The 15,031-nt window shown below is 45.5% G+C and overlaps 1 protein-coding gene across 15 annotated transcripts in view; it reads left to right on the forward strand.

Moving 5' to 3' along the window:
- Positions 1–14,463, forward strand: part of CNOT1 (CCR4-NOT transcription complex subunit 1) — a 201,879-nt gene extending 187,416 nt beyond the window's left edge. For all 15 annotated transcript variants that reach the window (XM_068128263.2, XM_068128266.2, XM_068128271.2 and 12 more), the window contains 3 exons: positions 6,969–7,101; positions 12,820–12,954; positions 13,305–14,463. In XM_068128263.2, the coding sequence (XP_067984364.2) occupies positions 6,969–7,101; positions 12,820–12,954; positions 13,305–13,383 (347 nt within the window). In that variant the 3' untranslated portion in view covers positions 13,384–14,463. The remainder of the gene's footprint in view (positions 1–6,968; positions 7,102–12,819; positions 12,955–13,304) is intronic.
- Positions 14,464–15,031: the final 568 nt, after the last annotated feature.

Consider the following 15,031-nt stretch of genomic DNA (forward strand, 5'->3'; position numbering starts at 1 on the left):
CTTCTGCCGAACACCGCCCTACGTGCCCGACACCTTCTCGTTTCCCGGGGTCTGGCGGGGGGGTGTCTGGGGTCGGCTAACCCGCTCCCCCCTGGGCGGAGTTGAGGACCTCAACCGCCGGGGATCATCCCGGCGCGTGGCTCGACAGTGCCGCGCCAGGTGACCCAGACGGTTGCAAGTATAGCACCTCACCCGATTCCCGAACGTTGGCCGGATCGCGCCACAGATATTTAATTTGGAAACCTCTAAAGCGACCGAATGTAAAGAGGAAGAAGAAGACGTACAGAAGAGTAACGGGATTTATTATTTACACACACAAGCAAAAGGAGCAGTCAAAGTTATATACAGGGAACATGGAAAAAGCAGGTGACGGTGAAAATACTAGCTTATACAAACTTAATTAAATACCCAGGACAGAACGAACAGAACAAACTCACGTACACAAGGAGGATGGAATGGCAGGAATGAATGCTGGAAGGAGGATTGGGAAGGTTCAGCTGGGGCAGATGGTTCGGGCTTGATCCCGCACGGGACGTCGGCTGGACCTCGACGGCCACCGATGCCACCGCTATCTGGTTCCCACGGGGTACGGGTTGAAGCTGCCTGGTGGAGTCAACGCTGCTTGTGGAGCCAAAGCTGCTTCTCTGGCTCACCTCAGGACGCGTCTGCCGTCTCTGGCGCAACTGCTTGTAATTGACCTTGAACCTTCTCTCTCTCCAAAGCTCATCTGGATCTTCTCACGCAGTACCCTGCGCGCGCGCTTTTATAACGCCTCCGGCGATCAAGCCGCCGGCCTTCAGGACACGCCCATCGGTGTGCTCACCTCTGCCCTGTTTGGTCGCGCGACCCTCTGGCTCCGCCCTTGATGACGACGGGCGGGCACGCCTTTCTTCCCCGACCCGAGCACATGTTCAATGGTGGTTTTGGAGGGGATGTAATATTGGCAATCGAGGCTTGGCCATGACGAAAGGGGAAATGGAGGTTTTTGGGAATGGGAATGAAGGATGAAGGGAATCTATCTTATTTCACTTGGTGCAATGGAGTGTCATTTTAATGGAAGACAACGCCTTAACCGAAGACACAGAATAAGGAAATAAACTACTGAACAGGGATATTATAGTGTCCTTCAATGTATGCTTTATGGAATTAACTACCGGAACGCCCTTTGACCTTTATACACACTGGAGCAAGGAGGGCTCAGACTAAAACAATAATTCACAACCATTTACTATACAATACAACACAATCAAAAAAAACTCATTCCTCATATCCGCAACAATATATATATATGTATATATATATATACTGTATATATATATATATATATATATATATATATATATATATATATATATATATATATATATATATACATATATATATATATATATATATATATATATATATGTATGTATGTATGTATGTATATGTATGTATATGTATGTATATATGTACATATATATCATAATATGTTATAATATGTATAATGATAATATATATCATACCTATAATGATACATATACTATCATGCAGTATATGTATCATATATACATGATGTGTATATATGATACATATACTGTATGATACTTACTATATATAATAATACATATACATATGTATTGCATGTATATCATATATATGTTACATAACATACCGTATTTTCCGGTGTATCAACCGCGGTGTTTTACCGATGGGAAAACCCTAAACAAGGGGGTGCGGTTGATACACAGTAACAGAAAAATTTGTGCATTGAAAAACTGTTATATCAACGGGACGTAATCTTTATATTACTTTGGGGTTGCGGGGATACAATGATGAATGATCGTCAATTACGTTACTAAGGTAGGTTCAACGCCGATTACTGCTGCCAGTCAAAATACAAGAAAGTTTGAATTTTGTAATATTTGATTTTTCTATGCGTGTTTGTGAAAATGTGTACTTTCACTAGTCCTCTTTGAATGACAGGTCACATAGTGAATAGAGTGTGCTAAATAAAGACAGGATTAAGTCACAAAACAAAAGCGTCAACATGGTAAACAGGATGTTTTGCATGGGACATTATGACGTACCTATTGTCTAACCAACGCCGCGGTAAGGCCACATAAAAATAAAAAGTTGTTGAGCGTCCTTTTTTCTCAAAAGTTCGGGGAGGGAGGGAGGTTTTTATTTTTATTTTTTTATATTTTTTTCCTACTTTCCATTGAGTTTTGTTGACATGGAAAAATATGAAATAAAGACTCCTTTCTCCTCAAAATGATTTTATTTCTTCATTCATCGGGTTCCATCCTGTGATCCGTGGCCGTGTCTGCAGCCAACACAAATTTGAGAAATGAGCCAAGAGTCTTTGGCACATCAGAAACTTTGCAAGCTGGTGAAACTTTCGTCATGTCAGTTTTACTGGGGCCGGCGAATACTTTGACACAAAAGTACCGCGTGTATCGTCAGGCAATGGCTCCCTATCCTCATCATACTTGCCGTCTGAGAACTCTGCATAGAAGTCCGAGATTGTAACATCCAACTCGATATTGCACGCAAACCAGTCCTTCACCGTCTTGGAAGAGCCCTCACAGGCTATTGATGCGATCACAATCGGCATTTCAAGCCGATTCTAGCACGAATCAATACAGATTTCAGCGGGAAAAATCTCACACAATAGCCGCCATGAATGGCCAACATAAAATGGGTGAAGTTGCCCGAGGCACTTGCGACGCTCTGCGCAGCACGCACTGCGCATGCGGTGCAGAACGGCGCCAAATTTGAATGTGAAAAGATCGTTTTTAATGATTTTTTTGAAAATAAAAAATAAAAAAAGTTTTGGGTCGGGTGTGTTTCGTAGGGTCGGGCGGGGACGATCAACAACCTTTTTTAAATCTGGCCTAACCTATTGAAGTCGGCTTTGATGCCGCCGCATGGGCTGGGCGAATGTTTAAAACGGAGAGGTCAACAGGGAGTTTCACCATTCGTTCTATCCTGTTCGAGCTATCAAGACCAAGATTCACCATTCGCTTCTATCCTGACCAAGACCAAGCTTCACCATTCGCTTCTATCCTGACCAAAACCACGAGATGGCACCGCGATCATTCACAGCAGCTTTCAAGCTCCGTGCCTGCAGGTTTGCAGAAGAGTTTCCGAAGTGTCGGCCGGCCGCCCGATTACTAATCGACGAGTCCGTCATTAGACGCTGGCGGACTAACAAGCAGACGCTGGAGACGATGCCGAAGAAGAAGAAGGCGATGAGGGGCAAAGCAGCCCAGTGGCCGGCCTTGGAGGAGAGACTGCTTATGTGGGTGAGAGAGAAGCGAGCCGAGGGACACGCCATCGCGACACTAGCGTTGCGACTCCAGGCCCGACTCATCGCCAGGGAAACAGGGGTCGATGACTTCACGGCCAGTACGTCTTGGGCGTACAGGTTCATGGGTCGTCATGGCCTTTCCATTCGCCAGCGAACCCACATCGCACAGAGTCTCCCTGATGACATAGCAGAGAAGACTGCTAATTTTCAGAAGTTCGTGATCAAGTTCCGCAAGCAGCACGACTATCACCTAAGCCGCATCGGCAACGCAGATCAGACGCCGCTGACATTCGATGTGCCTCGAGGGACCACCATCTCGGCCAAAGGTGACAAGTCGGTGTCCATCACTACAACGGGTCATGAGAAAGATCGTTTTACGGTTATGCTAGCGTGCACCGCTGATGGGGGAAAGCTGCCGCCGTATATCATCTTCAAGAGGAAGACGCTACCAAAGGATAAATTTCCTCCGGGTGTAATCGTTCATGCCCAGGCCAAGGGGTGGATGGACCAAGCGCTGGTAGATGACTGGCTCTGCGTCGTGTGGGGGAGACGAGTTGGTGGGCTTTCGCGGCGACGGAGCATGCTCGTCCTCGACGCCTTCCGTTGTCACAAGACAGAGGAGACCAAGTCAATGCTGAGGGGGCTCAACACTGATCTGGTGATGATCCCGGGTGGCATGACGTCGCTGCTGCAGCCGCTAGACGTTTCAGTCAACAAGCCGTTCAAAGACGGTCTGTGGCGCTGTTGGTCGGAGTGGATGCTGTCGGGGGACAAGACCTTCACCAAGACTGGGAGGATGAGGAAGGTGGACCTCCCGACGATCTGTAGCTGGATACTGAAGGTCTGGGAGGAGTTGCCGGCAGCCATCATCGAGCGGGCCTTCCTCAAGTGCTGCATATCTAATGCCCTTGATGGCACTCAAGATGGCCTCATCTGGGAGGATGAAGTGGCAGTGACCGACGATGGAGAAGAGGATAACGACGATGATGATCTCGCCTACCCAGACTCGGATGATGATCTTCGTAATGTCTTCCCTGAAGAAACAGATAACGAGGACTTCTTCGGATTTTAGAGCCTAAACCCAACGGCCCTTTTCCGACGATGGAGAAGAGGATAACGACGACGAGGATCTCGCCTACCCCGACTCAGATTGGACTGAAGAAACGGATGACGAGGACTTCTTCGGATTTTAGAGACTAAACCCAACGGCCCTTTTCAGGGCCCCACATTGGCAAGAAAGAATAATTATAATGTTTTTAAAATTATCTTTCAACTCATTTCATGTATTTTCACTCTTTCTCTGTCTTCAGTTTCTCTTTCCTTTCATCATATTTCGCTTTCCATTTTATTTATTTATTCTCTTCTCTTTTTTAAATTTTCCTGATTTTTTTTTCCCCCTCGAAAATCTGATTTTTTTTGATTTTTTTTTTTGAAGTCGAAAATCGTGGATGCGTTTGATACACGGGTGCGGTTGATACACCTGAAAATACGGTATGATATAATAATATTACATGTATATATACATATATATATATATGTATAGTGATATGCATATATGATATATATATCATCGTGATATCTATCTATAATTCCAGTAATCTCTGTACGTCTGTACGTTTGTCTGTGACCGCTGTTTCTCGACAACTACCGGTCCGATATACTTGAAACTTGCCAGGTATATTGCTGGGGACCCGAGGATGTGCCTTTTCAAGGTTTGAAATTAATCGGACAAGTACTTACCGAGCTATGGCGATTTAGCCGTTCGCCGTTCGCTTTGCCGTTGCGAATGGACCAAACCATTCATGTAAATAGAGGGGGGGGGGGTTCTGTGGTCGTTCGCTTTGGCTTTGCGAATGGACCAAACCATTCATGTAAATAGAGGGGGGGGTTCTGTGGTCGTTCGCTTTGGCTTTGCGAATGGACCAAACCATTCATGTAAATAGAGGGGGGGGTTCTGTGGTCGTTGCGAATGGACCAAACCATTCACATCGAATCATCGAATCACATCGAATGGACCAAACCGTTCGCTTTGGACCAAACCATTGCATGTAAATAGAGGGGGGGGTTCTGTGGTCGTTGCGAATGGACCAAACCATTTCATGTAAATAGAGGGGGGGGGGGATATAATTTTAGATATATATATAGTACGGGCATTGGCAAGGAACGGGCACCCACGTACGGGCAATGCCCTAGTAATATATAATACATATATACATATATGTATGAACATCAGGTATCATATTATACATATTATATAATAATATATGTCATAATAACGACACTTGATGTAGCTATGAAATAGAAAAAAAAAAATCATGCTTGCCCCTCCCCTTTCCTTTTTAATTTGTTATATCAAGGTACATTTTTACAGAGGTGACAGGGTAAAAAGGTATTTCACTGACAGTGGAGCGGTTGGGCCACATATCAACACAACAAGCAAGGGAATGTATGAACAGGAAAAGAGGACTGAAGGAAACAGTAACCTGCAAGTAACAGGGTTGGTTTGAGTGGAGTTGACGGAGGTAGAAATGATTGTTAGGTGGGATCGTGAATGAGATGACACGATATGGTAAGGCAACGCTTAAGCGTAGGCCTCCTCCCCCACCCCCACCCCACCCCCCATCGTAGGGGGGGGGGGGTTAAAGGGCAGTGGGTACAAGACCAGAAAGGAGGTGGTAGACAGGTTGCCCAGTCGGTCGGTGTTTGGCTTTGGAGGCCACCTTTGAAATATAGCTTGGCCAAGAATGATCATGACTGATTGTGGGACCAAAAAGTTTGAGTGACTGAACTTCTTCAAGCAAGATCATCACTTGCATTTTTGTGGATGGAAGTGATTTTTTACTGACCTCCAGGAATCCAAAGGGACAGGCTGAAGAGGGCAAAGGATAAGTGAGAGCAGGATTTGATGATGTGAATTGATGCTATCTGTGCCCATTATCAGAGGAGTTTAGGTTGGACAGAGCTGCTGTTTCCTTCCCAAAGGCAGTAGGTATGAGGGGGTAAGATGGAAGCATTGTCGGATGGGTTGGGTATGCATGATTTGGAGGCAAACACTCAGTTGAGACATATTCTGCCTTGTTTTGAGCAGTCTGCAGTGAGCGACGAAATGGAAGCACACATCAAGGACAAACTTGACAAAGTACCACCAAGACTTTGAGGAACGATCCTGGTTCGAGAATTGAGCTTTGAGGTTTCTTTAGACAATGTTTCCATCTTGCCAAAGGATGGATACTCAGTGAGTGAGTCATTACTCACTTGTTTGTTTTGCATGGTGACCTGAAGTTACTCTCAGTTGGGTGTTCCTTCCATTTTTGAGAAAGCAAACTGCTTGACAACAACTGCCCCGGCATCGGATTCGGTCGGTATCTGATGGCCGACAGGATGGCCAAAATTTTAAAAGTAATAAAAAGTCTCATGATTATTTGATGCGTACTTAATTTTGTTTAATGTTTGTAGTTTCTGAAAAAGCCCTGTAATTTCTGCTAATTATTTGCAACTTTAAAACAAATTCTCAAATGTTTGTAGTTTTCCTTGAGTTGTCTGTTGTTGTTGCCCATCTAAGGAAGGGGTAAGGCCCTTCAGCCTCCAATTTTCACAATATTTTTTTCATGTTCACAAATTATGGTGCAACAATTGTGACCTTATGCCCCCCAACCCTCCCCAACCTGTCCCATAGGCCGTTACCTGTTTTTAAATGCCATAGCCAACCAGCTGCGGTATCCAAACAGCCACACACACTACTTTAGTTGTACAATGCTCTACCTCTTTGCTGAAGCTAACACGGAAGCCATACAAGAGCAAATCACACGGTAAGTCTGTTTGTGTCGGGCTTCCTCATGAACAACAAAATTGGATGCCTTGCTGCTAACTTGCTCCATATTGAACACGATGTTGAAGTACATTGGTCCGTGCTCCGCCTCTTTTTTTTTTTCTTTTTTTTTGTATACTGAATCGAGGCTCGTGAAAGAGCTAACATTTACTTCACAAACAAATCAACCAGACAAACAAAAAATATAAAAAGAGGGAGTGGAAAACAAGATGGGGAGAGAAGGGGAAGCACACAAACACAACATTTGAGAGCAGGGAGATGTGTGGAAGGGAGAGGGCTTGGGGGGAGGAGGCGTGGGAAGGGGGGGGGGGGGGGGGGAGAAGTATAAAACAAGGACACCAAGGACTTCCAGGACAGAAGTTGGTATTTAAAAAAAGTGGAATTGGGGTGAAATTAGCGGGGGTAGAAAAGATCAAGGTTTTGGATTGGGGAAGATAAGAGATGGTGGTGAACAGCTGTTTTAAAGACCTGGAGGGTGGAGTGGGATTGAAGAGAGTGAGGGAGTTTGTTCCAGAGGCGGGCGAAAAGAGGAATGAAGGAGTGAAGGTGAGCAGAGAATCTTGATTTTGGCAGTTTGACCATAAGAGGGTTGCAGGTAGATCTTGTGCGACCTGTAGGAATATTTGCGGGACAGAGCCCAGAGAGAGCTGGGGGGGCAAGGCCAGAGAGGAGTCAGTAGAAGATGGAAAGACCACCAACCTGCCTGCGGTGAGTGAGTGAGAGGCCCTTGGAGTTGGTTTCATCGTGGGAGATTCCAATGATTCTGAATGCTTTGGTTTCAACAGCGTGAAGGCAAGCTAGGTGTGAGGTAGGAGCACCAGCCCAGAGGGGAGAGCAGTATTCCATTGAGCTGCGGATGAAAGCCTTGTATGTGGTGAGGAGCTCAGGTGTGCCAAGGAAGGACTTCGCACGACGGAGGATGCCCAGTCGGCGACTGGCTTTGAAGGCCAGATTTAAAATGTGGTTTTCCCAGGAAAGATCATGGCAGATAGTGAGACCCAAAAGCTTGAGTGACAGAAATTCTTGGAGAGGATTATTCAGAAAGTGGATGGGAGGGTTGTCCAGTCGGTCTTTTCGGAGAGACATCGTAAGAGTGTGAGATTTGTCAGGATTGAAAGACATGTTCCACTTGTTTGCCCAGTCTGTGATTTTGTCCAGGTCTGCAGAGAGTGAGGAGGCTGCAGACTGCCGATCTGAGGGATGAAGAATGGAGCGACAGAGAGTTGAGTCATCAGCAAAGAGATACAGAGGATTTTCAAGAGAGTCAGAGAGATCATTGATGAAGACCAGAAAAAGCACAGGGCCCAGAACACTGCCTTGTGGAACTCCAGCCTGAACAGGAAGAGGAGATGAGAGAAACCCATTCAGGGCCACACGTTGACTACGACTAGAGAGGAAGTCCGCCAGCCATGCGTGGAGATTTCCATGGATACCAAAAGAGGAGAGTGGTGAGCAGAGCGGGATGCCAGACCGTATCGAAGGCACGTGATATGTCAAGGGAGACTGCTCTAATTTCCTGTTTGGCATTGAGGACCTCCATCCATTGTTGAGAAAGCAGAAGCAGCATGTCCAGAGTAGAGTGTCCAGGTCTGAAACCAAATTGATGATCAGAGATCAAGCCATTGGAGAAGAGGAAAGATTTCATATCTGAAGCAATGATGGATTCCATGACTTTGCTGATAATTGGGAGAAGGCTTATTGGTCTGTAGTTGCTGGGATCTGTTTTTGCACCTTTTTTGTGCAAAGCGGTGATGTTGCCAGATTTCCAAGCAGATGGAAGATGACCTTGAGAAAAAGAGAGGGTGAAGAGAACAGAGAGAGGGAGTGAAAGAGCGGAAGAACAGTATTTTAGGACCCGTGGGCTGATGCCGTCAGGTCCAGTTGCAGAAGCCGAGTCGAGGGTTGAGAGAAACTTTTCCACCTTGTCAGGAGGAAAGGACACAGAGTCCAGGAGCTGCTGGGTACGACTGGGTACGGTGTGTACAGAGAGGGATGGGTTTGGGACACAAGATTTAGAGGCAAACACAGAGTTGAGGCATTCAGCTTTTTCACGTGGACGTGGATTCAGTCAGCCGTGTGGCCATTTGAGGTGAGGGAGGGGATGGAGGGGGAACAAACACCAGAAGCAGATTTGACCAGATGCCACCAGGATTTGGAAGAGGGAGACAGATAAGAGAGTTCGGTCCTGAGAACGGAGAGATATTGTTTCCTGGCTCTCCTGAGGGTGGACACACACTTGTTTCGGGCTTTGTGAAAGGAAATGAGATTTCCTTCCGTTGGATTTGCTTTCCAGGAGACGAAAGCAAGTTGTTTCTGGGCAATAGCCTCACCACAAGATTCCGTGTACCATGGACGGGAGGAAGGGTATGACAACAGCAGACGAAATGGGATAAATCTGTGCATGAGAGAGAGCAGTTTGCTTTGGAAGAATTCCCAGGAAGAATTTGTCAGAGGCAGTAGAGATGGGAGACCAGTCCAGATGATTGATGGCTGCTTGAAGACCGTGCCAGTTGGCCTGAGTGAAATGCCAGACTCGTCGACGCTGAGGAGGCTCTCTGAGAATGGTCAGAGAGATGTCCACTTTAACAAGCACATGATCAGAAGAGCCGATTGGAGCAGAAGAAGAGCAGCAGACATTTTCAGGGAAGTTAGTCATAACCAAGTCCAGAAGAGAAGATGCTCCGTTGACTGAAATCCGGGTCGGGAAATTGACAGATTGTGTCAGTCCCAGTGAGTCACAGAAGTCCTTTGCTGAAGAGCCATGGCTGGTGAGAGAGGTACCCACACCCAGCCAACTGGCATGGTGACAGTTGAAATCACCACATATGAGGAAGAGAGAGTTGGGATGGGTAGAGTGAAGTTGGTCCATATTCTCAGACAGCGAGATGTAGATGGAGTCATCACTGTTTGGTGGACGGTACAACACACATATGAACAAAAAGTGGGAGCGAAGGGGAAGCCGTAGCCAAAGGTATTCCTGGGGGTGAGGTGGAGAGAGGGCAGTGCAGGGCGAGTGAGGAAGAGAGTTTTTTATAAAGATAGCAACCCCACCTCCAGGACGAGGCTCAGGTTTATCATACCGGAGGAGGGAGTAACCTGGGAGAGATACCAAGGAATCAGAGACATCATGAAGGAGGAAAGTTTCTGTTAAGCAGATCACGTCTGGTTTGTCAGAAGCAACCTGTATGGAGAGATCAGACAAGTTTGAGCGAAGGCCCCGGATGTTTGAGGTCCATACTGTTAAGGAAGAGGAAGGGGGAGCATCGGATACAGAACAGGGGGGGGAGCGGTAGGGTAAGATGTGGAAGAGGTAGGGAGAGCTGTTGAAGGTGTGTCAGAGATTACAGAATAGCTTAGAGAAAGGGAAGAATGGGGCGGACAAAAGGTTTGATTGTGATTGGGAGAGGCGGAGTTAGGTGTTATTTGACGAGGGGGAAGAGCAAGGCAGAAGGTTGAGGGAGATGAAGGTGAAAGTTGGAAGGGGGAAAAAGCGAGGAGGACGCTTTGAGGAGGAGGCGTGAGAGGGGAGTATAGGAGGGGAGGAGCGAGGGAGAGTCTCGGAGGGGAGGGGTGTGGGGGGAGATTTGAAAGGAATGGGTGATTGGGAAGATTTGGAGGGGAGGGGCAAGGGGGAAGATTTGAAAGAGATGGGTGATGGGGATGATTTGGAGGGGAGGGGCAAGGGGGTAGATTTAGAGGGGAGGGGTGATGGGAAATGGGATTTTGGGGTGATGGGATTTTGAAAAGTGTACGATTAATGGGAAACAAACATTTATTGCAAAATGAGTTTCTTGAGACATTCGAGTCAAAAATACGTTTGAGGACGCTGGAGGGAGGATGGAGTGCTGGAGAGTTTAGGGAATGAATGAAGGATGCACTATAAGAGATGGAATTTTTTTTGGAATGAATAGATTTGGTGAGCAAGTCGAAAGCATCCTTTTATAGAAGAAGAAAAAGGTGTTATAGAATTTGACAGAATACAGGTCTTCAGGGGACAGATGAGACATTTTTTAACGTGATCACGTGATCACAATCAACGTGGTCGAAGAACGAACGAACAAATAAGAACGAATAAACGAATAAGAACGGAAGGAAATGTTTTTTGGTTTTTTTTTTTTTTTGAGATTTTAAAACAAGGAAGTATGGGGTGAAAAGACCGTGAAAAACAGAGACCAGAAAGTAATTGCAGCGCGATCGGAGAACCGCTGAGACAAAAACAAAGCCTCAAGCCGAGGTCGGACGCAGTAGCCTAGTTCTACACTTAGGCCTCAGAATACGTGGTACGAAAGACCGACGATTCTGTACACAGGTATGAAAAACCAACACCAAGAATACTATTAAAGACACCCCAATAGGTACATACACCGAGAGAAAGATACAGTTTCGACAAAAACACAATTGTGAAAAGTTACTTAACTTCGAAAGCGGGCGCGCATGGACAGCTTTGAAGAGACGAGACCTCCAATCTTGCGCATGCGCATTCTCAATGCGCATGCGCATTTAGGTGAATAAGATTGAGGCCTAGAAAAAATATTGCTCTCCACCACAAATAACTTAGGCTGCTCTTTCACGTGTTATGTTAGGCCTTTCCTAAAATAATAAAGCGACAGCAGCTGGTTTTGCTACAAATTATTTTGCTGCTCGGACCAACATGTCGAGTGCAATCATTGCCTGTATTAACTGCTGTACTTTTAATTTTCGCATAAAACTACATTTGGCATGATGGACAACTTGATGCTTCAGTCGACACCTGGAAGCAGCCTGGGATTGCTTCTCAGTGCGAATGAGGGTCCTTTTCTTCATTGGTATCTGAAGAGTGTATGTATTTCATTTTGAGGTGATGAAGGTTATACGCCTTGTACCGTAGCAAGACGACGACGACGTACCGTCGCGAGTAGCAAGATGGCGACGAGTTGCTCTTTGTATTGCGTATCAGTAGTAACGAATCTGGGGGAAAAAAAAGTGACTGCTGCGGAGATTAAAAAATTTGAATTGGCAAAAAAAAAAAGCTGAGCTTCATTCGACTTCACTTCATTCAGATACCACATTTTTGGGGGGTTTTCTTCTAGTTTCTCAGGCTCGTGTTTTGCGAGGTTACCCACCCGTATTTCGGATCCCTACTCATCCCTTATTTACCAACCAATTGCTCTGAAACCCGATACAGCCCTTCCATTCGATGGTCCACAAAATCGCTTTGGCTTCGATTTGCCAAATTCAGATCAGGGAGGTTCCCATGGGGGTTACCCTCCCCCCCCCCCAAGCTTCTGGGGGAAGAATGGGTCCACCAAAATCAGCAGTGGTCTGAAATTCCTCAAGAGATGACCGTCAGCCCACTCAGGGCTATTTATTCGTCTTTTATGTGACTTTGACGATCGGAATCGAACCAATGAGCAGATGCGGTAACTATACTGCCACAGGCTCTGATCTGTTGAATATCGGGAGCAATATGATTCGATTTTAATCTCTTCCTGAAGCTCATGACAGCCAACATGTTTTGAAATCCATTTTTCAGAAGTCTGGGGTTTTGTGAAAATCTTGGCAAAAATACCTTTGTTTGAGCTGAGTTTGGTCTTCCTTTAGCTCCTCTGGCACTTTTTTTATTTTATTTTTACTGTGCACCATTGTACCTTTAGCATTGCTTTGTTGACCTATTGTCGGGTGTTTTTATAAATAAATAAATTTTTTTTTACCTCTGCAGTGTGCTCCTTGAACGACTTATCGTGAATCGGCCGCACCCTTGGGGTTTGCTCATCACTTTTATCGAGCTCATCAAGAACCCGGCCTTCAAGTTCTGGGACCACGAGTTTGTACATTGTGCCCCGGAAATACAAAAGTGGGTTAATTACCTCTGCTACCGAAGGTGGACGGAGGTCATGTTTTCACCCCCATCGTTTGTTTGTCTGTCTGTGAGCATGATATCTCAAAAGGTTCAGGATGGATTCGGAAGAAATTTGGTGGTGTTTGTGTGTGCGTGTGTGTGCGCGTGCATGCCTGTGTGCGTGTGTACACACACATATTTATTGGATTTTGGTGAAGATTCGAATCCAGATATGATCATTTATTTTTATTGAAAAGTGATTCTTTGGGCTTGGTGCAATTAAATTGGGCTTGTGCAATGTCTTTCTTCCTGTACTGTTGGAGCATTTTGCTTCTGCCCATTCACTGTGCCACCCTTTATTTCAGGCTCTTCCAATCCGTGGCTCAATGCTGCATGGGTCAGAAACAAACGCAGCAAGTGATGGAAGGCTCAGCATCCAGCTAGAGTGACTGCAATCTCGCGTGTGCTCTTTTCAACATGGTGGCCCGCACGGTGGAGGATCGTGCATCGTGGATGTTTTTCTGCTTCCACGGTGTTCTGCAATGAATGAGCCGACGTTTGCGGCCTGGAGCGAGTTACCGTCGACCGTTTGCGTCAGGCAATTTGCTGCTGTTGAAGCGACGGGCCAAATGTTCTGGCCATCCATGGATTACCGGGGGAATTTCTTTTATTTGGTCTGAGGTGACACCCAAGTCCGTGTTCATTTAAAGTATAAAGATGCGATTATCCAAGTTAACTGTTTTCTGGCTTGAAAGTTACCATGCCCCTTCATTCTCTTCTCATTTTCAAAAGTGCTTTGTTTTATTTAATTTTTTTTAATGAAGGAGATTTTGTATCCTCGTCAGCTGTGCTCGACATTACCACACCAGCACCGTGTTTAAAAAGACAAAAATGCTCTGTGTTGAAACGTCACTTGGTGTGTTTGTACCCAAGTATTCTGGTTTTTAAAAGAAGGAAAGCTTCCTTCCCTCTTGCTCCAGCACCAAGGTCAGGTATCGATTGATGGATTTATCGATTATGAATGTACATAGCCTGCTGTAAAACACAAAGCTTGTTGAAAGACAAACGAATATGCTTACTTTTCTTCTTCTTCTTCCGTTTTTATTTTATTTTTTTCCTTCTAAGGGCACACTGCCCACAATGCAGCTTATTAAGCCACCGGTACCGGGTAATCGAGGTGTAAAGATGTGAAAACGGCTCTTGTATAGTATTCAACGGCTGTACGGGGAGATACTAACCGATCATTTGTAACGTTTAATTGGGGCAAATGTGTCGCGGAAATTCTATGTATACCGGTATTGGTGGCATGTTGGAAAGGCCTGGCCTCGCCATTCGTTTGTAAAAATTGTAACGGACCAAGACACATTTTGTAATTTTTTGAAGGGCCGTTTTGTAAATGTGTTGGTCCACCTACAAAATGTTTTTGTAGTCTTTGTAGTTTTGCCTTAAGCCTTTACGCTTTTGTTTGTGTAAGTATTTTTGCTTTTTGTGTGCATTAAATCATTCATTGCATCATCGACCAGCGATGAACTGTTCTGTTTGCCTTTCTTCCCCAACATACGCCGTGCTCTCAGATTGGAGTTTGATATCGAGTGGATTTATTGGCGGTTTGCGAGTTACTGATTGGTGGTGGATGATTATCAAATTAATTTGACTACTGTTGATTATGCAGTCGTTTTTGGTTCCTTTTGCAGTTATTCGGAATATAGTGCAAGTGAAGCGGTTTGCTACCTTCGTTCTATTTATTAGTCCCCTAACTGGAGGAGACTGTAGGTTTGCTTTCCGTCTGTCTGTACGTCCATCCATCCTGCCTGTGGTTGTCTGGACTTCTTTCCAAACTCATTAACATATTCAACTGAAACTTGTGTGTGGCTTTATTTTGGTGAGTTCCAGAACAAGCTTGAGTTTCGGGGAGTTTCACCAATTTTTCATGGAGTTATGCCCTTATTGCTTGGAAGAAGAACGTTCATTGGGACCGTTCGGGGGCTTGTATTGCAAAGCAATTTCCCTCTTGTTTGTTTTGCTTTGTTGCTTTTCTGGAGGACTTCGAGTCGTGATTGTATCGGGCGATGGAGATGTTCGAGTGCACCCG

This window comes from Myxine glutinosa, chromosome 9 (genome assembly GCF_964187855.1).
Source record: "Myxine glutinosa chromosome 9, kmMyxGlut1.1, whole genome shotgun sequence".
NCBI classification, from domain to species: Eukaryota; Metazoa; Chordata; class Myxini; order Myxiniformes; family Myxinidae; genus Myxine; species Myxine glutinosa.